Source organism: Euprymna scolopes, chromosome 6 (genome assembly GCF_053919585.1).
Source record: "Euprymna scolopes isolate OS-2025 chromosome 6, ASM5391958v1, whole genome shotgun sequence".
Lineage (NCBI taxonomy): Eukaryota > Metazoa > Mollusca > Cephalopoda > Sepiida > Sepiolidae > Euprymna > Euprymna scolopes.
This window is the reverse complement of record NC_136487.1, coordinates 38,005,633-38,031,057: the sequence shown is the minus strand read 5'-3', so window position 1 is coordinate 38,031,057 and position 25,425 is coordinate 38,005,633. Positions and strand designations below refer to the sequence as shown.

The following is a 25,425-nucleotide window of genomic DNA, read 5'->3' as shown; positions in this document are numbered from 1 at the left end:
TTTTTGGAGAGCTGGATTTCTCCACATTAAAAGCAAGCACAATCTTGTATTTAATATAATTAGAGGCTGAAATAAAAAAATAAAAATAGGAGTCATTAAGCTGTGTGAAGCAAAAACAATCAGCTTCTGTTGGATATCAAGCAATATTGACTTCAGTAGAAATAAAAAAACACAAGTAAAGCTGCCAAAAAATTGCTATGCAATACTAAAACAAAGTTTCATAAACAAATCTAAAGTCAATTAAAATTCATAGCAAATACATGATAAATTCTTTGGAACACTTGCATGAACTGTAAACTGTAAAAAAATCTTACGATCAAAGAATTATCAGAGTTGTGAAAAAGGAGGAAGTAAATCTTGTCGGACTCCAGATAGGTCACAGATATTATAACATTCACATCTGCTTGAAGGAGGCTCTCCATTCTGTGTTACTTGTCATGCACCATTTACTGTAAAACAGTGACAAATTATATTGATTTCAATGAAGTCTGTTCTAAACATTACCAGGTGGTGATCGGAAGAGCCCTTTTCAGCATAATTCTTGCAAGTGGATTGTAACATTTAATGCTAGTAAGGCTAAGCTGCTCTCCTTTAACAATTATAAGATGCCTCTCAAACAACCAATATCATGACAATAACATCCGGTCTAAGCATTCTTACTTCAAACTCCTTAGCCTAACATTCACAGGCACTATGAACTGGAACAAATACATTGAAGACCTTTTGAAGGCTGCTACAAAGAATGTGGGTTTCCTCTATCGAGCTAGGAGACTACTCATACCTGAGAGTATCCTGTACCTTCAGAAAGCCACCATTTGCCCATGTATAGAGTATATTTGCCACAAAAGTTTAAATGTAATGTAAACCAACATCTTGTTAATCTTTCCTAGACATGATACCAAATAGTAGCCCTTTACGTCCAAGTGGCGATATGCTTTGTTAGAGGTGAACATAAAAAAAGATTGGCTTCTCTGTGTAAATTTGGTCTCTTTTAGCAAGTATATTTAACAAATGCCTCTAAAAGAATAAATTGCATTTTCTTAACCTGTTGGAACAGTAGACCCTGAGTGAACAAAATTGAAGTTAGATTAGATGACATGAATGATGTGGTAATTATTTTCTGATTTATTCCAATAAATTGCTTGATTATTAAAATTAGTTTTTTTTATTATTTTAGACTGATAACTCGAGTAACCTTCTGCAGGGCAATCTCTAAAATCTTAGTTAGTCAAGTTAGTTTTTTTAAAGGTTGTCTCAAATAAAACTATTCTTGAAGCCTGGTTTTAATATATCAAGTTATCTTGTTGGATTTCCAGAGTTAGATCCAAATAACAATGTATGGAACATTGATATTTGATTATAACTAGCCAATTGGTCTTCCTGCTGTCATAGTTTTTGTATTAAAAAAATGTATTTTGTTTGATTACTTTGAAGAAAAAAGCTATTCCAACTTCAAAGATTATTACAATGGAGATGCATTTAAATAATGAACTAAAAAGCTGTGTAATGTTTTTTTTCTCAAAGAGTAACTTAAATAATGCAAGAAATATAATTAATTTTTTTACTTGAATAGGAAATTAGCATCCTTATCCATCTCTATATTAGTGCAGTTACATGATCATTTTTTTTTTCTGGAAATCACTCCAGACAAAGCATTAAACCACTTGTTGTAAGGAACTAAAAAAACTACTTCAAGGTCAAAAACTAGCTAATAAATGTAGATTCCAATACAATAAGAATAGATTCCAACACAGAAATAAGCAATTCTTCCTTCTTTGTAAGAAACTTCGCTCATGAGATGTAAGGACAAAATCAGGGAAGTGAGAATTTTGCAGATTTCTCTGTGTGTTTCTTGTCTATACGTGACTTGCACATTATTATTTCAAAATTTAGTATTTATTACTAATAGACATTTGGTATCTGTCAGAAGGTGAACCTAAACTATCACTATCTTTCAGTCTTCCATTCAGTGTGGAGGTAGTGTAGTACCTGTTCTATTGCCATGAGACCATTCTCTCATGCATTACCTCCTCCTTTGAGAAGGTAGTGTAGTATATGTTCTATTCAAACTATATAGTAGTGAGAATGTGTGATCAGAAGCATATTGCTAGTTAATCTATTTATTTCAGTAAACAAATTTAATTCTTTATGTATAAAAATGTACAAAAAAAATGAATGTTACATTACTGAATCCCAGACAATGCTGAATTAGTGAAAGCTAATTTTTTAATATTTTTTTTTCTTTTTTTTTTTACTTTTATTTTCTCAGGACTGCTAAAATTGATGCTGACAGTGTGAATTGTATCAGCATCGATGAAAATCCACAGGATCCAAGTGCCAGAATGATGGTTGCAGCATTTGTCAGCATGAATTCCAATGGGGTCAGTTTGGTGGCCAGAGACACAACTATCATGCCTCACATACCTGGACTCCCTGCCCTCATTGCGTTGCTCTTTACGCCTTACTGTGAATTCAGGTCAGCAACAGAATTGTATTATATTTATTATCAATTTTGCCAATACAATGCTTTCGGTGGTTTTTTTTTTTTTTTTAGTTGTATATCCACTTGATAGTAAGGAGTGTACTATGATCAGGTGTCATTAATTGATAGAATTGATGAGATTTCAATTCTGTATAAAGCTTTCATCATCAGTGATGATATCTATCAGGTCAAGTTCCTTTTTTTTTTTTTTTTTTTTTTTTTTGCTCAACTTTGACTTATTAAACCTCATACTTACAGGTTATTTCTTCCTGTTATCTTTCGTGGGAATCGATTTATTTTCAAAACTTTGTGTCACTTTGACCTGTTTTTAATTCAACCCTTGTTAAGATTAACATTAGCTGATGTAATTTTTTTTACAAAGACATTGCCACTTATCAAGGTCCAGAAGCCACTCAAGGATAGAGGTTAAACATACTTGGCTTTTATACAGGTAGAGAATTGCATTGACAGTGAGATATCTACTGGAGTGGTAGAACGATCCCACCATTTTTCCAGCGACCTTGGCAACAGATTTGATTAACGTATTCCATTTCAGATCAGGAGTAAAGGTCAGACCTAAGAGCTTGTCAAAATGTGGAGCCTCCCCAAAATAACAGCCATTCCAGTCTAATGATGCAAGACGGGGAGTCAGAGCATTGATGATAGAAAGAGAGAAGCTTGGTTTTAGATGCATTAAAATTAACCTGCCACCTATTTCCCCATTGCATCACATGCTCAAGATCAGCCGGCTGACTACAATATGGTTATCTTCAAGTCTAATGTAAATAAGTTCTTGATGAGCCGTTCCATATAAGTTATCAAATTTACCAAATTTTCATTACTAATGATTACTATATTGTCCCATTTCTACTGTACACTCTTTAACCCTTATCCTTGAGTGGCCTCTTGGCCTTGATAATGTGGTGATGCCTATGTAAAAAAAAAAAAAGAGATAATCAGAGAGATCTTGGTCATTTACGGCCTTTGAAGTGTTGCCATAAATAGTAGTGTCGTCAGCATAAATATCTACAAATGATCTTAGGGTGTAATTTGGGAGATACTATGACATAAGACCATCCGTGATGTAACACATGTACAGTATACTTTTGTTTTTCATCAATTCAATAACATATGTAGATATTCCAGGAACTAAACTAGAAAACATGGTAGCCTGAGAAAGACCTGGCTTGAGTGAACAAGATGTGATTTGACTGCATGTCAATATGACTGATATAAATTCTTTGGATTAGGCTGTATGAAGAGTAGTCATGAGACATTACCTGGTGTTACCAAGGGTAGTAAGATATTTGTTGACATTACATTTAAATTTTTGCATGTTGGTATGGTCAAGGAAACAGGGAGGATAGAGGGAATTCCAAAAGTTAAGGTAAGCAGTTTGAGGAAAGAAGCTATTAGACCAAAAAAATGTCTGAAGTTCTACAGTGAAGAGGTGGGATTTTGCTGCTGTAAAGATAAACTGTAGATTCACATAAAAAGTGCAGTTTAAATTGAACTATACTACTACAATGTAGACTACAATGTATTACAGACTGTCACTGCATATGAAGTTTCCTCTTGACACACCATGGATGGTCCCCAACTAGAGCAGGCAATCAATCGATTTGATTGATAAATGAGCGATTTCACTGATAATAAAAATATTGTTGATCCTCATGCAATCCTAGGTGGCATAGGGTCTCCCTGCTAGTCTATATATATAAAAGCGAAAATGCTTGTGTGGGTGTTTGTATGTCTCGCAAAAACTTTTGACACGGCCCACGGATTTTCGCCACATAAGTATCATTTTAAAGCTCCAACCTTCGCCCGACAAATATCAAAAAATTGGCCAAAAACATTAATTCCTTCACCCTGTCTACAAGAAGGGTGCCAAAAAAATCGTTCCTTCATTTCCTCTCTTTCTGCTATTATGACAATGACGTCATGTTTGACCTAGAAAACGTTGACGTTAGTTTCAACCACCTGCAAGTGTATTTAAAGGTTTAATTTTATCCGTTATTAAGTGTATGTCTCTTTAGCGTAGGGGTAACATATCGGGCATTTTTTTCAGCCCTAGCCTCGATGCTTCGGGTTCGAGCCTGTCTTTCTACCTAAACTTTTTTTCTTCTTTTACACCTTTTTTTTTTTTTTTTTTTTACGTTTGTTCACTGTTTTGCTTTGTTTTGGTTTTTCCAATTTTTTTTAACATTGTGTTTTTTTTATAATATTAAAACAGGGTCACCCTCTCCTATATACACACCCCCAAACACCAGGGCAACGCCGGGTACCCCCGCTAGTTTTGCATAAATGTGAATTTTTTCAGGCATCACTTCAGAGCCGGAGTAGTTTTGCAAGTGATAAACTGCATATGACTTTGTTGGGAGTGTGACTAATTACATTAATATGTACTTTCCCTTCACAAATCATGTATACTAATTTATGAGTCCTGGATATGACCTTAAACTATATCCAGTCGTGAGGTCCCAACTTGCGGGCTTTGGGGAGTGTGGAGCCACTCTTTAATTGCCATTGCTCCCAGGTCCACTCTGACCCTGAGTGGTAGTACTTGTTAGGGTCCCAAGAAACTGACTTGAAAACAACAAATATATTCTATTAAAAAACGGTAATATGTGTGCACACACATCAAAGAATTGGATCAAAATTATCATTTTTTTAAGGGAAAAATAACTGCCTTGGACTTTTTATCATAGTGAAATCATTCATCACCAAATTTATTTCAAGTGACAGAGTAAGTCTGAGGTGTTTGTCTGACTTGCTATTTGCTTTTTTACCTCCCCTTACCACTTGAAATGTTTTTATCTTGAAGCTAGAAAAGAGCATGTTCTTTGCTTTCTAACTTTTGAATTATAGGATAGAAGTACATATATTTCTATGTACATGTATGTATAAAGTTAGGTGTGTGTGTATATATATATCTATATATATATTCTGGCCAACATGTGAGTAGCCTGAGCATCTTATTTTTAAATCTTACCATTACCTCCTTCAATTTTTTTTTTAAACGACTAGAGCAGGCAATCGATCAATTTGATTGAAAAATGGGCAATTTCAACAATTTTGATGATAAAATATTAGAAGTATGGAACATTTGTTCATAATCATTCAATCCTGCACAACGTTGGATCTCTTTTTTGTTAATTATAAATGTAGACAAACAGAAGTAATCAAAAGCAAAAATATATGAAATCATTAAGAAAAAAGAGATCCATAAGATAATACCCATACCATTTCCATTTTTTAATTTCAAACAGAATGATTAAGCTGACCTAATAATGTTTTTTGTTTTCAAATAAAAGAAACCAAGCTTATTTGGATTAGTCAAAAAAAAAGTGAGCAGATAAAGTATGTGTTGTAAACATTATTTCAAGTAAGAAAAGAAAGTTATTTGTTGCTATGTTCTTTATTGTTGTTTAATTCTATGAAAATAAAGACATAACATTCATGACTCAGCAGATTTAATAGGTTGTCTTAATAATTGGACTATGACATAAATGAAAATAAATTGAAAATCGTGTATTAACCTCAATTTTTCTGGTATCTGTTATAATATAACTATTTCATTTTCTACAAATCTATAAATAAATCAACTTTATCTTGTTTCTTTTCATTTATTTATTTTTCAAAGATTTTTTTACTTTAATTTTTGAAGAATTGGTAAAATTCACAGCTTTACACAGGCTGGAAGAGTTTTTCCTCAACTCCCACAGCCACCAGAGTCGATGCCACTGTTTCGGTGGCTTCTTCATTGTTGACTGCAGAATGGCTTTGTGCAGCTCTAGGAGGTCCACCCTCCAAGGTTATCTTTTTCTCATTCTTTCAAAAGTGGTCAGTTTATTGCTAATCACATGAGACAGCCTTAACAGAAAATGATGATGGAACTACCTAGGTATATTTTTTAATCCAGAGTGCTCTTCATCTAGGGAAGGGGCTTTTATAATTCCACCATCTTACCTTGTGCCACATTTTCCCATCATTGTAGAGAGATGATTTTGGATGACTTGATTCTAACATTCTTCCTGCTGTATGAAATATTTTATATCTCAACAATATTGTATATTAGTTTGATCGTTCATTCATACTTGGATTTTTGAGGAAATACTGGAAATTTAGCTAGTAAGCCTAAAAGACGATCAAACATAACCACTCTCTCCTGCGGGGCTCTAATAGATAACAATATAAAATAGTGCATACATGGAATTTTCTTTTTCAGAGTTGATCCGAACAAGACTCGCTATACTGGCGTTATTTGTGGTTTGGGTCAAGATGAAGACACCGGTTCTCCCATTTATCCCGAACGTGATATGGAGATCGAATTTGATGCAAACATTGGATATGAAGATATTATGAAGGTAACTCATCATTTTTTATCTCATTTTGTAGTTAGTTTGGAGTTTATCGTTTCTGTAAATTTAGTATAGATTAAATTAAGTTCTAGAAATGTTTCCTTTTATTATGAAAATTCACATTCAAAATGACCAACACTTGATTGCCTGTTACCTTTTAACTACAACAGAACGAAAAGTTGAAAATTGAAATTACCACATTCATCAATGAATCTCACTGTGTGTGTGTGTGTGTGTGTATATATATATATATATATGATGATGATGATGATGATTGCAACGCCTTGTCAGACGAGTGCCACTCCCTCAGACATTTAAAATCCATGAGCCCAAATGCCTGAGGGAGTATCTATACAAATATGATGTTACAGAATCTTAGCTTTGTACGACAGTTAAGTCTCTCTTAAAATATATATATGTATACACACACACACACAGAGGGTGAAACGATAAAATTGCCGCCCTAGAAATAAATGACATGATTCCATTTCCGTTTGAGGAAAACTGGTTATTTTTTTTTTTTTGTTGTTGCAGACCATCTACTAGTTGGCCAGTTGTATACAAATCCCAAGAGCAATAGGAGCATTCTATCATGTCTGAAAGTGACACAATGTTTAACGAGCGAGATCAATGATGCACCAACTGTACAACTCATGCTCTCTATCAATCCAAGTTATGACAATAGGACCATTGCTAGCACCCTCAAAATGCATTGCTGGATTGCCACGAATAACAGGGATGTGTCTAGAGTGATGAAAACAAAGTTTCTGGTCACGATTAAGGTCTTTGATGTGGTTTGAAAGTCAACACCAAAGTGTCCCTGAATGTGTTGAAGAGTGTGGTTATCTCCTGGCCACTGGCAGACCCTGGGTGTAGTAATAGGATTTGGTGCCGGCCCACAATTCTAAAGAGACCCAGACCTGAATGCACTGGATTACTTTATTTGGTCAAGAATATCACTAACATGACCTCCCACAACATCAAAGCCAGTCTGATCTTTGCCATCCGCTGAGTATTCCCTGAGTTCCCACCAGCAGTTGTGGAAAAGGCATGCTCCTAGTTCCAAACCCACATCGAGGTGGCTACATTGAGTAGATGTTAGCTCTACCACATAATCAAGTTACTTGAATTGATTTTTTTTAATAAAAGTTTTAAAATAAAGCTATAGTATTGTTTTCTTTAGGGTGACAGCTTTATCATTCCACCCTGTATAAGATCTGTTGGGGTGTTTATTATTTTTCATTAGCGATTCTGTTGTATTTAATTAAGCTTATTTAAGCATTCAGTGAATTACTTGCCCTTTGTTTATTTGCATCACCCCTTGTTGGGGGTGTAATTTTTGTTATTATTAATTTTATTAAATATTTAAATTCTTTTTTATATTTAAATATTTATTAAATATTTTTTACATGCATAAAAATTATCCATGAATACATGTTTCTGGGTATCACCCGTCGTCAACATGGCTAAACTTTTAACAAGGATCAAACTCCTAACTCCCCAATCTGCATTATGTTTTTCTACTGAGCTACAATACCCCGTCAAATTTTATATACAAATGTAAGCAAATTTGGGCATATTCTATGGGTTTGAAAATATACATTCTTTTTTACCAATTGTCATAAAATTTAAACCATAGAATAGTATTATAATTTTCAAAAAGCCTACAAATTTCCATGTAGTTTCGTCCCATAGAACCAAAGATATGAGCATGTCAATATTCAATTTGTCTACCAGTACAAATATATCTGTATATATACTTCTATAAATTTATTTTTTGTGTGTGTGTATTGCAATTCATATTAAAAACCTTCTTTTTTTATTTATTTAAAAAGAAAATACGACTTTGTTATATATAGGTCGTGAAATTGCATTCACTAGCAAAAGATCTAGCTGATTTGCATATTCTTTTAAACGTTCATTTTAATTAATTTCCTGTTTGTTTTTTTCAGTTTTCTTATAGGATGATCATTTTTAGTTAACTATTATGTTTAATTATATTAATGCAGATATTTTATATGGTTTATACTTGTGTAATATTTGCGTAAAACATTTATAGTAAGTACAAAACTCTTTCCATATATATTTATGTATACTTATGTTTTTTGTTTAAAAAATTTTCCTATTAAACTCCTAGAGGTTTTGGTCTACAGACATGAAACTTTATATATAAGGTATTTGAACTCATATGAAACTTTATATTTGGGTTTTAGCCAGAAAAATCTATAAAAAAACTGAAAATTAAAAAAAATTAAATTTGCCAGGTGAAGGTCGAACGCTGGGATTACAAATATGCATGCATAATGTATTAGCTATTGGTTCATCTTTTAATTTTTAGCCTTGCAGCAAATGTCTTCATAGCTCAGTCATTAGCGTCAGACGCAAAAATAAATCATAAGCTAAACATTTTGGTTTCAATGCTCGATGGTGGGGCATGAGTCAACTTTTTTAAAACTTTTTAAATCATTACTATATATTGGGTCCAATATAATCTATATATATAAAAGCGAAAATGTATGTATGTATGTGTGTATGTTTGTGTGTCTGCTAAAAACTTTCGGCAGACTGAACAAAAATTGACAAACTTGGTCTTATATGAAAGCTCCATCCTTTGCCCGACAAATATCGAAAAATTGGCCAAAAACGTTAATTTTTTTCACCCTGAAATCAACACTTTTCTACAGCGGGCGGGGTCAGCAAAAACCGTCCTCTCATGATGAGATCAGTTCTACGCATGCGTCAAACGACGTCATGACCTGATTTAGTGTAAATATTTGAAGAACTGAGAGAATTTCATGTATGTCGTGTTAGGTCAGTTGGTTAGAGCATTAGGTCATTATCTAAACGTTTTGGGTTCGAATCGTGGTGTGAGATTTTTTTTTTTTTTTTTTTTTTTTGATTTTTTAAATTTTAATATTGAAGCCGCGTTATTTAAGCCATTTTTCACATAACGTTCGTTTTTCTGTTTGTTTGTTTTTTTACTTCGCTTATTCTTAGGTTTTCATTAACACCCCATCCCCGACTGACCACACACACCCAAAAACACCCGGGTACCCATCGATTTTTTAAATTTTAATATTGAAACAGGCTTATTTAAGCCATTTTTCACATGTTTTTTTTGGGGGGAGGGGTATTTTTCTTAGGAGTTTTAACATTCGTTTTTCTGTTTTCTTTTTTGTTTTTGTTTTTCAGATTTTTTGTTTTTCAGATTTTTACATTTAACATCGTTCATTTGCCTTAGTAAAATATTAGACCTGATTTGAAATTTGCTATTCAGCACATACAAAGAAAATATATCAAAGATTAAATATTTTTAAAGTACATAGATAAAGGAAATAAAGGTTGAAATAAAGAAAGGATATGAAATTATGATATCCGAGTATAGTGGTAATCCTTGAGTAGAGTGGGATGAAAGAAAGGGAGAAGAGAGGTGGAGACATTTACATCCTTCTTCTCCCTTTCTTTTAGTTTTCTTTTCTCTTTTTCTCACTTTCTTTTCTTTTTATGTCTCCACCTCACTTTCCTCCTATTCAAGCACTTAAGGATATAAATAAGTTTTTAATTTTTTCTATTCATTGTTTTTTCTCTTCCAATAAGGGGCACAGAAAAATCCTTAAAAACGTAATCCTTAAAAATTTATTATATACTAGCAGGGGTACCCAGCATTGCCCGGGTGTTTAGAGGTGTGTGTGTGTGTGTGCTCAGGTGGGGGTGGGGTAAATGAAAACAAAAGAATAAGCCAAGTAATAACCCTGTTTAAATATTATGTTAAAACTTTTTTAAAAAATCGTTGCCCAGGTGTTTGTGAGTGTGTGTGTGTGTGGGGGGGGGGGGTAGAAAAAAATGTTTTCGTAGGTAGGTAGGATCGAACCCGAAGCCATGAGGCTAAGTTGGAAAATAAAGTGTGAAAAAAACAGGACATGTTAACCTCTCAACCACGAAGAAAGAGTAACTGAAACACGTTTGAATTTATTTAAGTATTAAGAATTGACAGCTGCTCACACTTAATGACAATGAGGTCAAATATTAGTAAAGGAGTTGAGTTTTAATGCGGAGCAGTTTTTTAATAGGTCAAATAGAAGTTAATGCGGGGCAGTTTTTTTGAGTTTGTTTATCCAATTTTACCTGGTTTTGTTTCCCCAAGATGTTAGAGGGAAACCAGCTCCCCACAAAAAGGTGATTGTCCAATTTGAATAGCAGTTGTCTGATATAAGGAGAAACTCCACATTGATCAAAGCGCCGGGAAGAATGCATTAAGCTTCAAATTAGTTTTGGTTTTATACGAAAAAGCCGAATCAACACGTGAGAAGCCAAAGTAGCAATAATTTTGTAAAAGTCGCTGTAAATAAATCTAGACGTGACGTGCATTCCCAAATCATAGATATTATTATCTAGAGGGTATATAAACACTTCTAAGCGATAGTAACCCCCCCCCTCCTGGGAAGCCCGGCGAAAAAAGCCTTTCTTGGACATACATAAAATGTGCACACGCATTTTGCCTTTTATATATATACATATATATATTATATATTTTTATCTTAGTATGTTTTTTGTACTTTTATTTTAAATCCACCCTTAAAATATCTGATTTGAAAATTTCCAACTATCTTGACTTTTATTTTATATTACGGAAGTTTTTAATCTATAATAGAGAACATCTTTCAGTGGATACCTCATACAGGAATTGCGCCACCTAAAAAATGTGGCAGAATGAATCTTGAACCATCCATTCCCAAAGGATCATTACTAGAATGCTTTATCATAAAAAATTGGAATTTACCTTCAATGTAGATTTCTTCAACTAACTTGAATTCTAGCAATATCATCCAACTCTATTCAAGGATGAACACTTTACTTGGATACCATAATTTAATATCCTTTCACTAAATCCATTTGAATAATTTCACTTTGGCAGTTCAATGTTAACTGATTAATGACCCAGCAATTAATCTTTTTATTTTTTAGTTAAACCTTTTTGTTGGTTTCAGACTGAATTCTTAGTTTTCTAGGCATCATTTTCAAATTTACTCGGAATTGTTTTTCTGAGTAAATTTGAAAATGATGCCTAGAAAATTAACAATTCAGTCTTTTTTTTTTTTTAACTCTAAATTAAAACATGAAAACCTTGTTTGATTTCAGGTTAATGCTGTACGCTTGGCCATAAATATTGTGATTGGATCTCAAACTTCAGCCAGCAGTTGGGGTCCTGATTCAATAGTCAGTCTTCAGAATACAGCACGTTTGAAACTTTTAGAGTAAGTAGGCTTCCTGGAGATTTCATTTAATTTTTTTTTTTTTTTAAATATCCTTGCATTTTTGTGAGGGGGGTTTGTCTGTCTGTAGCAAGGGTGCAAGTTTTCTACTTGTGATGGAATTTTGCCTTTTTTTATTTTTTTTAATGCAGAAAAAAATGGATTTGCGCTTAAATTCTATGGTTCTCTACTTTCTAGTAGAAATTCACTTTTGCTTTTTTTTTTTTAATTAAGAAAAACAATTTATTTTTCGTTGCTTTTTTAATTTTATTTCTTGGCAATTTATCAGTTCAATGTGCTGCTGCAATTGCATACAGAAATCATTATTTTAATTGCTTTAAAGTGAACTAGATGTTCAGAAACTAAAGCCGCCCTTGGACTGTCAACAACCACTGCAAAAGGATCATACAAAACAAGAGTCTTTCCATAACTGTCAATTCGTAAGTAGTTAAGTAGAGGTTAAGTTCCCACGAGTTTTGGTGCATAGCAAACAGAATCCTAAACATATGTATCTTCAATCCTAACCATCAACAGCCTTGAGGTGATTACATCAACAGCCAACAAAATCAAACTCTGTGCAATTAACTTAGCATCAAACTCGACCCTGTATGATCAGGATCACCTACGTTCTGAATTTCCTCCCAGAACTGAAAATACTCCGAGCGACAACCATATATCTGTCTAAAATACTGAACTAACTCCTGTACTAACAAAGTTGTTTAAACACTTAAGTAGAGACGGTTCCCAATACCTTGGAAAACTTTGATATTCTGCCCAGTATTTAAACATCTGGGAATCAGTCTTTCGCATCTCAGTACAGACCAGTTAGTCTCCTCTGCGTCATGAGTAACTTACTTCAGTCTGTTATAAGTAGTGAAGTTGTCAACCACCTCAGTAAAAACAACCTATTCAGTGACCAGCAATATGATTTCCATTCTGAAAGATGAACAGTTCATGTACTGTAATATCACACATGATTGGTGAATCTCTTGACAATGGCCTCATTTCTAGAGCAATAGCTCCTGACATATCTAAGGCATTTGATAAGGTTTGGCACAAAGGTCTACTTCAAAAGAAGCTTTGTTTATGGAATCTACATTGGGTTTAGGCACAGATAAAAAGTGTGGGAAATTATTGATAGTGGTTTTGGCTAGACGCGTGTTTTTTGTAAAAGTTTGGCGAGGGGGGAACCATAGATTGAAGCTCATCTGAGCACTTGCCGTGAAAATGACGATAAAGCAGAGACACTCGCAACGTCTCTTCTGTGAGAAAGAGGTTGCAGGGAAGGAAAAAAGGCACCCCCACTAAACTACAAAGTCTATTTTGAACTCTGTCAAGGCAGGATAAGCTGCTTCTAGCAGCTTATCCTGCCCAGATGTGGCAACAGTACTCCATCCACTAACAGACGGTGTTAATCTACAATAATACCAAAGAAATATTGCAATAGTCCTAGATTTCGAGTTCAGTTTCTTGTAAATAAAATGCATTACAATTCAACTTTGAGTTCTCTAACCTTTTTTTCTTTTAATGGATACATGGCATTTTTAAGGAATTGCAGCATATTTATATGCATTTACTGTCGATTATTTGAAAACTATTAATTTTTGGAGATTTTCAGTTGCATATTCTGATTCTTTGCATAAAAATATTGCAAATTTCATTGCTTAATCTTGTGTTTTAACAAAGATACTGTGCCCCTTTTTTTTTTACTGGGGAAGGGTCACTGATTACAAAGGCCCAAAGGCATTAAAGGATAATGGTTAATGAATGACTGGTAATGGTGGAACTTAAGTAAGGTTTAATTCTTTAAGAGGGCGATTCATCAAAAACAACCATATTATAGTCAGTTGGGAAGCAGCCTCGCAGTATTCTGTTCCACGGATCGCCAGTTCTAGGAAAGAAACTTTGCTCGTGGAATTTTCATTTCGTTTTAGGCACTGATACAATGACAATTGTTGTACCTATTTACTATGCCTCCCCACGGGACAGAGTTAGACACCAGGGTCGTTTTTTAACGTGGAGAAAAGGTACAAAAATAAAAATTGTCTCAGTCGTGAAGGATTTCTCCTCCACCGAAAGAGAACAAGAAAATGAAGTGCAGCATCTGAAGAACAGATACTACACTTTGATCTTGACCAAAAGGCCAAGAAAGTTATTATTGTAGCTAGACGAATATTTGTTGCAAATGTTTTTTTTTGGTGGGGGGTGCATAGATCGAAGCTCAATCGAGCACCTACCTTGACAATAAAGATAGAGCAGAGATAGTCGCATCATCTCTTCTGTGAGAAAGTAGGGAGGCAAAAAACCCTCGCTCACTACATTTTATCAAAGCAAGAAAGGATGCTTTGAACAGCTTCTCCTCAGATGTCGTAGCAGTACTCCATCTTAGAATGTATTTAGCTCTTTTATAGATAGAGAATTGCATCAAAACTGAGATACTTTTTGTAGTGGTAGAATGATTTAACCATTTTCCAGCAGCTTTGGCAACGAATCTCATGTAGATCATGAGTGAAAGTCAATTCCAGAAGTTTTGTCAAAGCAAGATGGTATCTTACCTTGAACAAACAATACAATATTAAAAAGTTAGAATAAGACTTTAATTTAAGGCTGTAACTTGGTGATATTTAAAAGTATATATGCACATAGATCAGTGGTTCTAATCTTTTTACATGGTGACATGCTATTAAATTTTCACAGCACACCTATCAAGAAAAAAAGAAATATTAAAATGAATATCTAACAGCACTTATCAAAAATTTTAAATATCAAACAATTATTAAATTTAAATATTTAACAATATTTAAAAAATTTTTAGATATCTAATAATATTTAAAAAATTTTAGATATCTAATAATATTTTAAAAATTTTTAGATATCTAACAATATTCAAAAAAATTTTAGATATCTAACAATATTCAAAAAAATGTTAGATATCTAACAATATTTAAACATTTTATATATCTCATAATATTATAAAATTTTAGATATCTAACAGTATTTTTCAAAATTTTAAATATCTAACAGTATTTAAAAAATTTTTTTAGATATCTAACAGTATTTTAAAATTTTTTAGATATCTAACAGTATTTTAAAAATGTTTAGATATGTAACAGTATTTAAAAAATTTTTAGATATCTAACAGTATTTTAAAAATGTTTAGATGTGTAACAGTATTTTAAAAAATTTTAGATATCTAACAGTATTTTAAAATTTTTTAGATATCTAACAGTATTTTAAAATTTTTTAGATATCTAACAGTATTTAAAAAAAAAATTAGATATCTGACAGTATTTTTAAAAATTTTAGATATCTAAGAGTATTTTAAAAAATTTTTAGATATCTAACAGTATTTTAAAATTTTTAGATATCTAACAGTATTTTAAAAAATTTTAGATATGTAACAGTATTTTAAAAAATTTTAGATATCTAACAGTATTTTAAAATTTTTTAGATATCTAACAGTATTTTTAAAAATTTTAGATATCTAACAGTATTTTAAAATTTTTTAGATATCTAACAGTATTTAAAAATTTTTTTAGATATCTAACAGTATTTTTAAAAATTTTAGATATCTAACAGTATTTTAAAATTTTTTAGATATCTAACAGTATTTTAAAATTTTTTAGATATCTAACAGTATTTTAAAAAATTTTAGATATCTAACAGTATTTTAAAAACATTTTAGATATCTAACAGTATTTTAAAAACATTTCAGATATCTAACAGTATTTTAAAATTTTTTAGATATCTAACAGTATTTTTTAAAATTTTAGATATCTAACAGTATTTTAAAATTTTTTAGATATCTAACAGTATTTTTTAAAAAATTTAGATATCTAACAGTATTTTAAAAAATTTTAGATATCTAACAGTATTTAAAAATTTTTTTAGATATCTAACAGTATTTAAAAAATTTTTTTAGATATCTAACAGTATTTAAAAATTTTTTAGATATGTAACAGTATTTTAAAATTTTTAGATATCTAACAGTATTTTAAAATTTTTAGATATCTAACAGTATTTTAAAAAATTTTAGATATCTAACAGTATTTTAAAATTTTTTAGATATCTAACAGTATTTTTAAAAATTTTAGATATCTAACAGTATTTTAAAATTTTTTAGATATCTAACAGTATTTAAAATTTTTTTTAGATATCTAACAGTATTTTTAAAAATTTTAGATATCTAACAGTATTTTAAAATTTTTTAGATATCTAACAGTATTTTAAAATTTTTTAGATATCTAACAGTATTTTAAAAAATTTTAGATATCTAACAGTATTTTAAAAACATTTTAGATATCTAACAGTATTTTAAAAACATTTTAGATATCTAACAGTATTTTAAAAACATTTTAGATATCTAACAGTATTTTAAAATTTTTTAGATATCTAACAGTATTTTAAAATTTTTTAGATATCTAACAGTATTTTAAAAAATTTTAGATATCTAACAGTATTTTTTTTTTAATTTTAGATATCTAACAATTTAAACAAACGATTCATTATACTTTTTATTTCTTCTATTTTTGATATTCAAGCATTAATATCATGTAAATGGTATTAATGCTTGAATATTTATACACATAAATCCACTTATTTGAACGATATGGCAACTGTTTTCCACCTATAACATCTGTGCAGCACACCAGTAATCATTCCGGTGGTTGGAAACCACTGACCTAGATTTTTAAAAATCTAGCTTCATTCACCCGAGGCGAGTTAAATTGGCCTCTCCCGAAGGAGAAAATTTTATGGTAATTGCGATTTTTAGGACATGTGACCAGAACGAACGGCCTAACAAAAGATCTGCTCTTTGGTACAACCCCTGGCAAAAGAGGACGTGGAAGACCAAACCTAAGAATGTCAGACAATGTGAAGGACATTGTGGACATTAGCATGGCTGAGTTGCTCAGAATGGCGTAGAACCAGAGTCAATGGCGAAGATTTGTGAAGACTGCCACGGCTGGTCAGTAATGACCATTCCATCAAATAGAAAGAGACACCTCTTGATATTCCTAAATTCCTAAATGGTCACCCATCTGGTACTAACCAGGCTCAACATTGCTTAACATCAGTGATCTAGTGAGAACTGGTGTGTCAACTTGATTATGCCATATAGACTTAGATAGACTAAAATATGAAATCATAACGGTAGTGGGGAAGAGAGATCTTTACCAAAATTAGACTTCAGTAGAATAGAAACAGGATTTTTTATTTTGCATAGTAATATGAACTGTTGTGATATTTTTGTCTGCAAACAAAATGTAACTATTTATTTATTTTTTATTAAAAGCAAGTATATACTTTGTATTTGAAAGAAATTTCAGACTAAAGAAAATTTTATTTTAATCGAATTAGTCATAATTTTCAATGTATTCACTCAGTGACTCAGCTCTTACTAAGTTTCTATCATTTTCATCCTCTCTTACTCTATATTACTTAACCCCCCCCCCACCTCCACCTACGTTTTATTTTACATGGTATTTGTTCTTTCACACTTGTGGTCTATCTTTAGCAGCAGCCAAAGGTAAACCAAACTTAAAACTCAAACAATGAATTGTCTGTTGCAGACAAATGGAAATATCAGCACAAGTGGTGATATTATTTAAACTGTAGTTGGAGGAGAAAAGAGAGGGACATATAGCAAGCAGAAAGACTAATTTTGGATTTTGTCTTTTATTTTAAAAATTGCATTTTCAAATTCACTTTTTACTGGTTCAAACTAATCTATCTAATGGGTCGCAGTCTTTCTAATTTTCTTAAAGTATTTTCTTTATTCATGTTTTTTTTTTCTTCTGTTTTTATTTTTTTAGTTTAATGCAAACAAGGAGAGAAAGAATTGAACCATATCCTGCCTGGCAACCGTATGAATGGAATTTGGTGAGTACAATTTTAATTCATCTTTTAATCGTATTACCAAAGTGTAATAGACATCATCCATTTCTAATGTTTTTTATTCACAACTTTCATAAAATTGATAAATTATTTTCTCTTTTATTATCTGTACTATTGTATAAAAATCACTTAGTGTGTGTGTGTGTGTGTGTGTGAGTTCCTTCCTAGTAGGTCTCGAAATGGCTGAGTCTATCTTTTGCAAAATAGTAAATATATATGCACCGCAGTGTTCTTAAATATGTTTTGTACAGAAATTAATTTGACAAGTATAGAAAGTCGAAAAAATCTGATCTTAAAAATGGTCTTTCTTTTTTTCTTATAGATAAAAAAAGAATCATTTTTACAGGGGAATATTTTACGTTCCACCGGTCAAGGGAAATAATAAAATCTCAGCAAATGCTTTTCGAACGCCCAAGTATATTCACCATTTTGTTTTAATTTTTTCTTATTAATGAGGTCAATTTATGATAAAAGAAGAGGTACCATTTAAAATTGCTTCAAATCCTTTGTTTGGATATTTTCAAACTAAATATTAACCAGAAGACTTTTCCAGGGGATTTATCGTCAATCCCAAATATTGGCTGACGTAGTATTGTAAACAAACAGAAGGAATTTGATGAACGACATTTTTATTTTATTATTTTTTTTTTTGCAAATTAGTCCACCGGGCAAATAATTCCTCGTAGTATATAATATTCAATAGAGGACTGATTTTATAATAATGCATAGGCAATCTGCATAAATTAAAATATCATGTTTAAACATATTGTATGACTGGACAACGCCGGTTAACAGGTCCTGCTAGTATATAATAATCAATAGAGGATTGATTCTATAATAATACATACGCAATCTGCATGAATTAAAATATCATTTTTAAGCGTATTGTATGACCAGGCAATGCTAGCTTGTATCTAATATTTTCTTACAATAACATTTTTTTTGCTTGAAATAAATTTTTTAATCATTCAACCGTGGACTTCATATCTGTATGCTATATTTTTTAGTAATTTCAACGAAACAGTTAATTTTATTATTTTATTGTACTCTTGCGGTGTATAATTTTCTAGCCAAGAGATATTTTTGCAACTTACCATTCAGTCTTAAGGTAGTAATAAGATTGAAAGAATGATATGTGTGTTTATGACTTTTAAGATAAAATTTTATTCTTGTTTGCATTAATTTCAACATTAGATTTTAGTCTGCAGCACAGAAACATTTGTGTCAATATTCTTACATATTGTCCCATGTTGACATTCACATCAAGATGTCAAGTTATAAAAGTACATATCATTTCTTAACCTTTGCATTAATCCTATGTCCAGGTTGCTATGCAAACAAAAGAAACTAATTGTCAATCTTATGTTTTCTGTGTTGCACGATTAATTTTATGAGACCAAAAAAATATCATGTGACCTATCATTTTCGTGCAATTTTGTGCGAGAATTCGATTTTATCTCTTGGGGTTTTCACAAGAATCATTATCGGTGATTGCTCACTATCAATAACAAGTGGTGTTCTCTGAAGTATGAGTGACAATAAATTTTGGGGATTTCCAGTACTCTCTGCCTTTTTGATATTGCAAATCACTTTACTATTGATTTCTTGCCAATAATGACTTTTGGCTTCATTTCGAAATTGAGTGACAACATGTCTCCTTAAATTTCCAGTATTCTCCACACCCTTTCAATTGAGGATTGGATAGTCTCTCTTCATTCTATTCTTTTTCTCTATTTCAACTAACTCCTGGCTTATCAGCATTGGGTAGTTATGTGGTCTGGTTTCCGCATTCAAAAATTTTCCTTAAAATTCTAGCTGTTTTTGTCGTTGCTATATATTGTATGGTTTCAATTTTCCCTTTAAATCCAAGTTCTCCTTGTCTTTTTTTCCAAGTTTTTTTGAGACTGTTCCTAGTGCTCCTATAATTATTGGTATTACAGTGATTTTCTTGGGGTTTTAAATTCCTTCTAGTTCTTTTGCAAATTCTTTGTATTTGCCTAGTTTTTCTGCCTCTTTCATTTTCACCCTGTTCACTGCTTGGATGATGAAATATATAATTTAGTCGTTTTTTTTCCATTTTTTTTTCTAGTCTACTATCCACTTTCCTATCATGTCCAGTTTCCTTGCTTGAATGAATTTATCTGTTTGTACCTTCAGGGGATTTGTGCTTTATATTTTCCAGTATTGTCATTAGCTTGTTTGACTGTACCATTTGTCTGTATATAATTATTATTATTATTATTACAGCTTTCACCATCGGATTACCTGCGACCTGACTATGTTGACAAGACATGGGATTTGGTGCACAACCTTCACAAGTGTGTTGCTTTAGTGGAAGAAGATGAAGATAACAGCAGTGTCCCTGCTGCAAGTCCAAGTGGCAATGAACATCTGCTAAAGCATGCTGAAGAACTCCGACGAATCTCTCTATTGTATGTTGGCTTCTTGGTTAATCACACCATTTTTTTGTTTTTCGACAAAGTTTAACACTAATCAATTTCAGCATCCTGCATTCCAGATAGACATCATTCTGAAAACCATATAGATTTTTTTTTAATTTACTCTGGATTATTATATTTACAGAAAATGTGTAATAATTAGAAAAATGATCTCTATAAAAGCACAATTTGTCCAGACCAGGGCTGATGTAGCACTCTTGAACAAAAAATAATTTCTTACCTAATCGGTCCCGCACTGTCTGTTAAGTCGCAGCACTGAAGAGTTGTTTCCTGTGCTTGGTTTATAAGTGCTTCCTTAGCATGTGCTTTGCTGAAATAACCAACACTACTCCTGGTTCACCTAATTAACTGAAAAATCCTGCATTTTCAATGTTGGCATCCTGAAATGTTTGAACATTTTCTACTCTGATAGCTTTTTTGGACCAGCTGCCTTTGAAATTCACTTCCTGTATCCTGTTTCTCCAACAGTACTAATATGCAAATATTTAAATGTAACGCTAACAAAGATCTTGCTGCCCAACTCCCCACTAAGGTCATCCTTATAAATCTAATTCGTGAACAGAAGTACTGCCGGCTCACTAAATTCCACACCTGTAATGTTAACACTCTCAGACGTTGGAATATTTTCTAGCTTCTTTCTACAGGCTGCTCGCCTTTGAAATTCATTTCCTGTTTCTCCGATCGTATCATGATGGAAGTATATAAATGTAATGTGACAACACATTTTGCTGCCCAACTCCCCTAACCAGATTACCCACCTGTCTTATCAAAGAACCTACTGTTGATTTTATATGGCTAGCTCTTCTGCTTGTGCAGTGATAACACTTCTCAAATTCTATCAAATTCACTTGTGATGTAAGGCTGTATAAAAGTGTTAACTTTGATCAAAATAAGACTTCTTTTTTAATCGAATTTTTTCAATTATCAATTTTTGATACTTATCAAATGTCTTTCAATATAAAACTTATTTAAAAACACTCTCAGCTGCATGAAGTACATGTGTGTGAAATTCCATAAAAATCTGTCCAGCCATTTTAGAATCCAAAAGGAACAAGCTTTCACACACACACACAAATTGCCTTTTATATTTCATGAGCAATGTTTCCGACAAAAGAAACTGTCTGACATCCTGACCTAAAATACACCAAACATTAACGTTATTGTTATTTCCTTTCTGTTTTCAGAACTCAATCATGTTCTGCAAAGCTATAAACAAAAACAATTTTCCTCTACAAAACAGCAAAACCAAATACTGTAAATAAATGTTTAAAGATATAAAGAACTTGAAGCATAAACACTTTTTTCCAAAATTATCAAGTTTGGCATTAAACGACCTGAAAAGGGTTGATATGCCATAAAACAAAACAACCAAATCAAACAAAGAAAGAAGAGTTACTGTTTTCTGAATCAGTCTTTCAATCTTTTCATATTATTCGTCATCATTCAACTTCCCAAGCTGTCTATCTCATTAACTCTTATCCTCAATTTTTTATTCTAATCTTAATAAGTGATGATGCATTAGTAAAATTCTTTACAAAAATGTAAGAAAAGTTTTGCTTATCCCCATTTTGTTGTATTTTATATCTTCGTCAATGTGCATGGTACGTTCACATCAAGGAGAAATTGCGCATGTATATTCTTGCTCCTAAACAATCAATAAATCAAAAGAATAAATGTCTTCATACATGCATGGATGCTGGTCTTTCATTTTATGCATCGTCGCTTCTTTTTGTTATCATTTCATGTGTGGCCGAGATCATCTTTGTAACTTAGACAGAATAAACTTTTTATTCATAAATGACACAAAGAGGCTTTACTGAGTTTCAAGGTTTTATTGAAGAGAATTTACTTATGGAAAGAGAGAGACCATATAACTAATAAATTATTTACTTCTTAGCCTATCATAACTTAGTTTTATAACTTGAAGATAGAGAAACTCAGTTGGTCAAAGGTACTAGTAACATTTGTTTGGATTATCTACATTATTGGACATCATCTGCACAGCTTTGCTTCCCAGAGAGAACTGATTTTTAAAATCCTTTTCTTTCTCTCACTCAAAAGCATAACGGCATCACATCCTCATATCATACAACTGTATTTTGTTTAAGGCATTTCATCTGTTGACACTACCTTGTCACCCATCTTTCGTTCAACCCCGAGAACAGTTATGTTTTATAGATCTGTGTTATCATAACATATTATGACCCACATCAAAGGTCATACTAGCTAAATTAATAGCTACTTACTGGCGTAGGGTTCTTATATGTAATATTTACTCGATAATTAAAGATTTATTTCTCTTTCTTTTTAGGTCCAGTTATGATGCCAAAATTTACTGCCAATTGTGCCACGAGTCATTCCCTACTCCACAAATTCTGAATGTCCATATTTTCACCAATCGACACATCAAAAATGAAGAGAACCTCATCCAGAGACAATAATGGAATCAGTTCATTCTAATCATTGCTTAATCATTTGATTTTTAAAAAATAAATTTTTTTTCACTTTATTTTGTATATAATTTCTTAAAGAAAAACATGTTTTACTTACCTATTTCAAGATTTTTATCAAATCATATAATAATTTATATCCAAAATAACTCCATGGATTTGAATATGTTTCCAAATAATCTGCAGTAAACAATGTTTATTTAAACAGTTTACATTAAAAAACTCCCTTTGCTAGGAATCTTTGAACTAAGATATACAACAAACAATTCAGAAAAATATGGTGAAATTATCACATGGGGAAAAAAGTTTAAGCATCAGAATCTAAATTATGTTCATCAATCATATCTAAAAAGAATATGGTTATGAATGTAGTGAAGATTGTTCCAAAGGTTAAAAATCCCAAAATATTACGTCCTGGATATGACCTTAAACTATATCCAATGGTGAGGCCCTAGCTTGCGGGCTTTGGGGAGTATGGAGCCACCCTTTAATTGCCATTGCTCCCAGGTCCACTCTGACCCGGACTGGTAGTACCTGTTAGGGTCCCAACTATGGGTTAAATAGAAACCGACTTAAAATAAAAAATATACATACTCTATTAAAAAAATTGTTCTTCAAAATCACTGGATTCGGAATAAAATAACCTGAAAAGGGTTGATATGCCATAAAACAAAAACAACCAACCAACTAAACAACCAAAATATGAGTAATTTTAAGAGAGGAGAAAAGAATGTAAGAAAATGGAGAAATCTTCTACGCTGATCATAATTTATTTATATATATATATATATATATATATATATATATATGAGAGAGTTCGTTTAAAGGAAAATTGAATTTCCGACAAAAATGTAATGGTTAAGATGGAATGAGTAGCTGATGATGATGATAATGTTCATCCATCGTCTAAGATTACCATAATCATGCAATTGTTCTGTGAGTCTGGTGATGACTTGTCAGTCTGATTTGAGCTTTGAAGTATCTCCCACTTATGATTCTGTAGCAAAAGTGCTGACTGCTTTGTCTTTTCTGACAAACATGTTTTCTTGTGTTTTTCAATGCATGAAATTCAGAAATTGCAACCTCTTTGTGGCTTGCAGTATGCCAGGAATATTTGTATTTGGCTAAGATTTCTCATGAGTTGGAATAAAAACCAAACTGAAGGAGACCTTAAGGCTTTTGTTAAGCATTTTCCACTGTTCTCCTATGGTTCTTTTTCCGCTTGACAGCAGATAATCAAGGTAATAAACTAATAAAAAATATTGACATAGAAACACAACTTTTTAAACATGTTTTTGTTAATATTTTTAATTAGTTTTTAGTGTGATTCTTGCTTATTAGTTTTTTATGCACTAACCACATACCAGAATAAAAATTTAGACTGTAAAAATATATTTTACATGAAGTAATTATTCAACAGGATATTCAAATAAAATATATTGAAATTTCCTTAATCAGTGGAGTTTCAAAGAAATGTTCTTATCAGAGGAAAGATATTAGCAAATGAATGTTATAGAAAAGCTAGTAATTTGCTAGTATTGGCATAAATTGAAACAGCATTATATGAAAAAAAAAACTTTTGTGCAAAGAGTTTATAAAATGGGGAAAATTTTTTTAAAAATAAAGGGATTAATTAAAAGTGAAGGATTAAAAAAAATAACAGATGAAAAGATATGGAGAGGTCAAGTATTTATCAATACGAAGTTATGAGACAATGCTCCCATGAGAAGAATTCAGAATTATACTGTTGACAAGCAGACTCAAATTAAAATCCAAAATGTGGGTAATAATCCAAATGTGTAATCTAGGTTTGCAGAAAAATCCGTTTACAAGCAGTCAAGGAGTAAAAATTATTTATATCCGTTTATTCTGTTTACACACACGTACCTATTGAATCATTCTTGCCTTTTTCTATATTTTTTTTCATTTACTTTTAAAATGCTTTTTCTTTTATTTTTTGTTATTTTTACCTAAGGTCGTCTGTAAAAATACTTCTATTTTGTCAGGATAAAGAATGTCAAATTTATTTGGTAAAAAATATATCAAAGTGCAACCAGTCATGTAAAGAGCTAGAAATCATTTACATTCACATACACTCTAAATGTTAGTCTAAGTTTGTCTACTTTAAATCTGGATATAATAGTCATTGTCAAATCTTCCTATGGCAAGCTGTTTCACGAGGAAGAAACCCGGACACAAAATGATGAGATAAAAACAAAGCTGATATATTTCTTGCATGTGTGCACTTAGACTGCAAATTGGCACCGGGATGATAAACATCTTGAAAAGTAGATTTAAATTTCTGTTGATAAGGTAGATATAAACTTGCTGCCCACCTCAGCAAGATGTGACACAAGGTCGGAAAGTGGGGATATCTGGCTAGCGCCCCTAAAGGCGGGGCACTTTGGCCTAGCAAAAATTGTCTTGGCATCCCCATTAGTATTCCCCGATAGGGGCGTCTTAGGAAACAGAAGATAAACTTGCCCTACCTGAAAGTCAGGTGGCAAGGCCTGAGAGGGTGGA

The 25,425-nt window shown here is 32.0% G+C and overlaps 1 protein-coding gene and 1 pseudogene across 1 annotated transcript in view; one reads left to right on the top strand and one right to left on the bottom strand.

Moving 5' to 3' along the window:
* LOC145277613 (ATP-dependent RNA helicase TDRD9-like) overlaps positions 1 to 22,961 on the top strand; it is a 228,291-nt gene extending 205,330 nt beyond the window's left edge. The window contains exons 33-38 of the mRNA XM_080129144.1: positions 2,270 to 2,476; positions 6,711 to 6,849; positions 11,983 to 12,098; positions 17,912 to 17,978; positions 20,241 to 20,425; positions 22,764 to 22,961. Of these exons, the coding sequence (XP_079985270.1) occupies positions 2,270 to 2,476; positions 6,711 to 6,849; positions 11,983 to 12,098; positions 17,912 to 17,978; positions 20,241 to 20,425; positions 22,764 to 22,893 (844 nt within the window). The 3' untranslated portion in view covers positions 22,894 to 22,961. The remainder of the gene's footprint in view (positions 1 to 2,269; positions 2,477 to 6,710; positions 6,850 to 11,982; positions 12,099 to 17,911; positions 17,979 to 20,240; positions 20,426 to 22,763) is intronic.
* LOC145278473 (U2 spliceosomal RNA) lies at positions 14,118 to 14,251 on the bottom strand (annotated as a pseudogene).
* Positions 22,962 to 25,425: the final 2,464 nt, after the last annotated feature.